Source organism: Hylobates moloch, unplaced genomic scaffold (genome assembly GCF_009828535.3).
Source record: "Hylobates moloch isolate HMO894 unplaced genomic scaffold, HMol_V3 SCAFFOLD_2965, whole genome shotgun sequence".
Classification (NCBI taxonomy): Eukaryota; Metazoa; Chordata; class Mammalia; order Primates; family Hylobatidae; genus Hylobates; species Hylobates moloch.
The window spans coordinates 468-7,344 of NW_026655240.1; the positions used below are offsets into that span (position 1 = coordinate 468).

A 6,877-nucleotide genomic window follows, 5' to 3' on the forward strand; every position below is an offset into this window, starting at 1 on the left:
TCCCAAAGTGTTGGGATTACAGGTGTGAGCCCTGCCACTTTTCTAAAAATGCAGAAATCACCACTGTCTTTTGATATGTTCCACTCTAGTTCCTTGTGTATGTTTGGCTATTAATTTTCCTTTTTATAAAACATGCTTTTAGATGAATTCTGTATATGCATAAAACTGAGTTATACAGAGAAACAGCTTTCACTTAAGCACTTCTGATTGGGTAAGTGGAACTTAACTTCATTTGTTGAGCATTTTAATAAATTGTATTATCCGCTATGAGAGTTTAAGATTGTTGGTTTTCAGAATGTAAGAATATTAATAAGAAATATCACTTACCTGAAGAGTAAGATACCAAAGTACTGTATTTAATATTATAATAACTCATACTCACCTTTTCTGCAAAGGTGATTTTCCCTGCTCTGACAATCACTATAGATCCATTCACAGGAGTGTCTAAATCCTCAAAATCTTTTTTAGTACCAAAATTAGCATGGACCAGTTTACCCTAGAACAAAGAGATTAGATTTAATGAGCATTATGGTATCGGAACAGCTCTAAAATCTTGAGACAGAAGAGTTTTATAGATCAAACCTAAGACAGGCAACCCAAGTAAGTAATAAAAGGAGGCCAAGGCCTAAAAAAGACATGAGTTCTAAAAAACTTTACAACTTTTAGGTCAGAGCTATTGGAATAAAATCAAGATTTTTGGCCTCCTATGTCTTTCATGCTTTCATCCCATGCTGCCTTTCATCTGAAGGGCATTTAGATTAAAGAGGCCTATGTAGGCTGGTCATGGGACTGGAGGCCTGGAACAATCTTAGCCTTGAGGACATCATAGAAATAGGTTTTAACTGAAAGGTCTGACAATAAATCTGTCCCAAAATTAAAACACCATCTATTACAACAAAGTGACTTGCACACACCAACTTTAGATGTGTCATTATGTTCCTAAGCTAGTAAGAGTCCAGATGAACAGCTATAAACTGACACTACCAAGCAAGCACCTCAATACAGAAAGCTTGAAGTTGAACAAAAATCTTCAATGTTCTTTAACAGAACAATCTACCCATCTCTAAACTCCTGGCTTACAGGCAGCCAGGCAAAGGGATAAAGCACAAGTATCCAGAAAGGCAAGGGATCAACATAGACCGGCACCTGCCCCAAAAGGTATCCACTAGAGATACACCTGACTTACAAATGTGATTTTTTTTTTTTTTTTTTTGAGATGGAATTTCGCTCTTGTTGCTCAGGCTGGGGTGCAATGGCGCAATCTCCGCTCACTGCAACCTCCACCTCCTGGCTTCAAGCAATTCTCCTGCCCCAGCCTCCCAAGTAGCTGGGATTACAGGCACCCACCAGCACACCTGGCTAATTTTTGTATTTTTAGTAGAGTTCACCATGTTGGCCAGGCTGGTCTCTGACCTCAGGTGTTCTGCCCACCTTGGACTCCCAAAGTGCTGGGATTATGGGCGTGAGCCACCACGCCCAGCCACAAATGTGATTTTTAAGCTGAAAATTATTCCATCTGTCTGTTCTCTATTTCTGTGTTAATTTGACTGTATTTGCCTAAATTTAAAAAGATCAAGGGCTAGGCGCAGCAGCTTACTCCTGTAATCCCAGCACTTTGGGAGGCTGAGGGTGGTGAATCACTTGAGCCCAAGAGTTTCAATTCAAGACCAGCCTGGCCAACATGGCAAAACCCTGTCTCTACCAAAAAAAAATAATAAAAAATAAATAAAAAATAAAAATTAGCTGGACGTCTCAGCTACTCGGGAGGCTCACTTGAGCCTGGGTGGTGGTGGAGGTTGCAGTGAGCCAAGCTCACGCCACTGCACTCCAGCTACGGCAACAGAGTGACACCCTGTCTCAAAACAAAAATAGAAAAAGATCAAGCATTAATGAATCAAGCTAAGACTAGGCCCCAGCCAAGATGGATATTGACATCTGTCCCCACAGGGAGGATATGCATTTGTTTAGCAAATACTACTATGTATGTCAGCCATTCTCCAAAGCTCTGCGACATGGCAGTAAATAGAACTAATCCATGGTTCTTCATCTGGTTCACATTCTAATGGAAACAAAGGCATACATAATGTCAGCTGCTAGCAGTACTATAAAGAAAAAATAAGCAGGACATGGGGAAAGTGATTAGAGAGAGAAGACAATGCATGTTGACTGTGTCATTAGAGGGTTGAAAACCAAAATACCTCATGATCATTTACATTTTACAAGGAAATTTATAACTCCTAAGAACAGAAAAGATGAGTTTTGAATGATTCAATAGGGAAGAGTCTCATGCACTGTTTTGTCTTACTTACAGTAACTGTTGCAGCCTTACTATACGCCACATAACCCCCAGGATTCTCCACCAGGTAAACAAGTCTACCGTTCTTATCAACTATGATCACCGAGTTTTGAGCGCTGTTAAAAAGATTAAGTTAAAATAAGCCTAAGGTCATCTTCCAAAAAACACAATAGCTTACATTTAGTATGTCTAGCATTATATGGCTTGAGGAAATTTACCTCTAAATCTTAAGCTTGATTTTTATTTTAAAAGCCTTTGGGCCACATGCGGTGGCTCATGCCTGTAATCCCAGCACTTCCGGAGGCAGGCGGATCACCTGAGGTCAAAAGTTCGAGACCACCCCACCTCTACTAAAAATACAAAAATTAGCTGGGCGTGGTGGCGTGCGCCTGTAATCCCAGCTGCTCTGGAGGCTAAAGCAGGAGAATCACTTGAACCCAGAAGGCAGAGGCTGCAGTGAGCAGAGATTGTGCCACTGCACTCCAGCCTGGGCAACAGAGCGAGACCCCGTTTCAAAAAAAAACAATAACAAAAACTCTTTGCTATACTTAGCACACCTGAAAATAGCTACTTGTATAAAAATAAGTTTACCATCTTTCAACATACCTGTCTTTGACCTGAATCTTAACAAAATGTTGATCACGCCAGACTTTGCTGAGTTTAAATTCACGAAACTGATTTTCAACATACAACGCAAGATTTTCATCTTTTTGAGATCCAGCCTCACGAGGGACATATGAATTTTCATTCAGCAGCCTGGAGGAGAAAATGTCTTTTAAATGAACTTAAGTTTAATTTAAAATAGACATGTAACTCAAAGATTAAACAAATTGTTTTGAAAGCAAAATATTATCCCTCATAGTTCAGACAAATGAACTGTGACCCAAAACTTCTAGACTGACCAGAATAACACAAAAGAAAAAAAACTGTGCCCCAAATCTTATAACTTCAAAGCTTCTTTACTCACTACAAAGCACTCCTTCAAGAGCCTCATCATAACACAATGTAACTGCTTAGGGTAGTTGTAGGGGAAATGAGCAGCTTCCAGGAGATCTACTATAAAATCTAAGATAGTAATACTGTGCTGAACAGAGTGCGTAGTTTCAGCTCTCACCTACTTGTGAAGCATCTGAATACCCTGAAGCAGAACTGCTCCTTGGTCCGATCTCCCACAGTTCTCTTTACTCAGCATATTAGTTCTTACATTTTTGTGCAGTGGACTATACTCTCACTTTATCCATAAGGTCTGGTGTATAGTAAATAAACACAAAACCATCAACTAGATGAAGTAGAAAATGCCATAACTTAAGACTAAAGAGTTATGGTACCACTGTAACTGTAGGAAGCTTGCAAAAAGGAAAAGATAAATGTATTCTTTGCACAGAGGCATGTATGTGCAAAGATAGTAAAACTCTATGGACAAGTGTTACAGCTCTTTTAGAATTTGTCTAGCATGCTTTCTCGTTTTTGCCAGAAAGCCCATTAAAAATAAAATAAATAAATAAATAAATAGAAAATAAAAATTTGGCCAGGTGCAGTGGCTCGCGCCTGTAATTCCAGCACTTTGGGAGCCAAGACAGGAGGATCATCTGAGGTCAGGAGTTCGACACCAGCCTGGCCAACATGGTGAAATCCCGTTTCTACAAAAAAAAAAAAAACAAAAAAAAACCCCACAAAAATTAGCAGAGCGTGGTGGCACAAGCCTGTGATCTCAGCTACTCAGGAGACTGAGGTAGGAGAATTGCTTGGACCTGGGAGACAGAGGTTGCACTGAGCTGAAATCATGCCACTGCACTCCAGCCTGGGCAGCACATAAGACTCCATCTCAAAATAAATAAGTAAATAAATAAAAATCTAAGAACAGACCGGCCTGGGAGACATGGTGAGACTCTGTCTATTTAAAAAAAAAAAAAAAAAAAAAAAAAAAAAATTAGCTAGGTGTGGTGCTGCGTGCTTATAGTCCCAGCTACTCAGGAGGCTATGGTGGGGGAATGAAGCTGCGGTGAGATGAGAGCGGGCCACCGTATTCCAGCCTCCACCAGAGGGAGACATTGTCTCTGGATACTGACTGGCCTAGGGGTTAATGGGTGAGTATCACAGAAATTAAGAAGCACTAGAGACTTAAGTCAGGCAGTTACCCATGATCTAGCAGATGAAAAAGGCTACTTCTGGCATGTGTTGCTTCCTAAAAATGAGAAAAGCTACTGATGTCCTTGTTAGCAAAGCAGAGCTTAGTACAACGTTACAAGAGGTTAAGAAGAAAAATCAGAGCCAGAGAATGACAGCAAGCAATAAGCTACAAAGATGGGGAAAACATCAAGGGCCTATGAATTTTTTAAGAAAAAGGAGACTCCCCAGAGAAGTTCTACCTGTTTCCTTACCAGTACAGTTTCAGTTTTTTACAGGCCCCTTCTCCTCTTTAGCTAAACATGACAAATCTTGTCTTCTCTAAAAAGCCGTTCCCCACAGTGTCACCGTTATTGTTTCCCTGTGGCCTATCGTAATTCCTGAATTACTTGTCTAGATACTTGCAAAGTAGCTCACACTCACTTGATGGTGCTGGTGAAGTCTGTGGTGTCCAGCTTCTCTGACAACTTTTTCTTCAGGTCATCCCAATATAAGCGAGGTGCTGCACGGAAGTCCTCTCCTGGTTCCTCCCTCACTGGAGACTCGGTTCCTGCCAGTCTTTCACACTCGGTTTTTGGTTCTACCCCTTTACAATAGCCCAAGTAGCCAATCATAAATCCTAAAGAGACAAAGTTCCAGAGCTGAACTCAGAATTTCATTTGTAATCTATCCCTGTTAATCTGTTAATATTTTCAGGTAAGCCTTAAAAATACTGGTTTTCATCAAATTCTAAGTAGTTGTAAAGTATATAATGCATCTCAGTTTTGTATACTTTAAACCACTTAATAAATTATATACTAACTTTATTTCAAATAGTTACCTATTCAAAACATAGGTAGTTTTTTCCAAAAGACCTCCTTGAAACGTTAGACTGAGCTTCTACACCACCAGTATCCTGCATATATTTTTTTTAGCATAACATTTGCTTCCTGGTGGAGTGAGAGCAAACAAAAAAATACATAAATAAAAAGAAAATACTTGCACATCGTATTGAAATAATTCATGGGTCTCTCTTCCCAACAGATTAAATTCAATGACAGGCATAGAATCTACTCATGATTGTCTTCCTAGTGGCATAAAGAAAGTAAAAAGGCATAAAGTAGACGGGAAAGTGGCTCATGCCTGTAATCCCAGCACTTTGGGAGGCTGAGACGGGCAGATCACGAGGTCAGGAGTTAGAGACCAGCCTGACCAACATGGTGAAACCCTGTCTCTACTAAAAATACAAAAATTAGCCAGCTGTGGTGGTGCACACCTGTAGTCCCAGCTACTTAGGAGGCTGAGGCAGAAGAATCACTTGAACCCGGGAGACGGAGGTTGCAGTGAGCCGAGATCACGCCACTGCACTCCAGCCTGGGCCACAGAGTGAGACTCCATCTCAAAAAAAATAAAAACTAGCCAGGTGTGGTCGTGGGCGCCTATAGTCCCAGCTACTCAGGAGGCTAAGGCAGAGAATCGCTTAAACCTGGGAGGCCAAGGTTGCAGTGAGCCAAGATGGTGCCACTGCACTCTAGCCTAGGCAATAGAGTAAGACTCTGTCTCCAAAAAAAAAAAAGGCACAAAATAACTATATGCTGAACTGAAATAACAGACTTCCCAGAGTTGGTTATGGAAAACATTGAAGTTTGGAATGGTCATTCTTACCAATCAAGAAAAAGATGATCACGGCAATAGCCCCATAGCAGATATTTCCACTACACCTTTTTGGTTTTGTGACATTGGCCTTTGTGTTATTGTCAGCATTTTCTTCTTCATCTACGGCAAGTTTCATCTCCACATGACTGTTATCGCCATCTACTTGCCGAGCCAGGCTGAACCGGGTATATGACAATGGTTCTCCACCGAACTGTTTTGGGGAAGAAGGCATGATGAAGAACAGGCACAGGAATGTTTAGGAAAAGCTCGTTTAGGTATATGCTTGTTATTGGGCCATTACTATGACTCGCTATATATTCCTCAGGGTGTTCTCCTTTCAAACCAACATTCTTCCCTGGGCCCAGTCAAGGGCTAGTTCACACTGGTCTTCTCAGTCGGCCTCTCCTTTTTTGTAAATTTTTTTTTTTTTTTTTTTGAGACAAAGTCTCCCTCCCTCTCCCAGGATGGAGTACAGTGGTGTCATCATAGCACACTGCAGCCTCAAAATCCTGGGCTCTACTGATTCTCCAACCTCAGCCTCCTGAGTAGCTGGGACTAGGGGCACAAATCAGTTCAGGATACTATGCAGTAACCCAGACCATGATGCTGGTGGGAGCAAGGGAGCAAGAATAAAACAAAGTTATAAATAAGCAGAAATTCTGACTAAGCATTAAGAGAGAAGACAGAAAAGAGAGAATAGGCCAGATGCGGTGGCTCACGCCTGTAATCCCAGCACCCTAGGGGGCTGAGGCAGACAGATCATTTAAGGTCCGGAGTTTGAGACAAGCCTGACCAACATGGTCTCACTAAAAATCCAAA

General features: G+C 41.1%; 1 protein-coding gene and 1 non-coding gene across 2 annotated transcripts; one reads left to right on the plus strand and one right to left on the minus strand.

Annotated features, from left to right (window-relative positions):
• Positions 1-230: 230 nt before the first annotated feature.
• LOC116465094 (transferrin receptor protein 1-like) lies at positions 231-6,269 on the minus strand (the record flags this gene model as incomplete). The annotated part of the gene is made up of 5 exons (XM_032148299.2): positions 231-496; positions 2,310-2,412; positions 2,903-3,052; positions 4,847-5,042; positions 6,068-6,269. Coding segments are annotated over 5 exons (828 nt in total), but the record flags the coding sequence as incomplete, so codon positions are not given.
• On the plus strand, positions 3,718-3,779 carry LOC116465095 (U7 small nuclear RNA). The gene has a single exon (XR_004247097.1). It is a non-coding gene; the product is annotated as a U7 small nuclear RNA (small nuclear RNA).
• Positions 6,270-6,877: the final 608 nt, after the last annotated feature.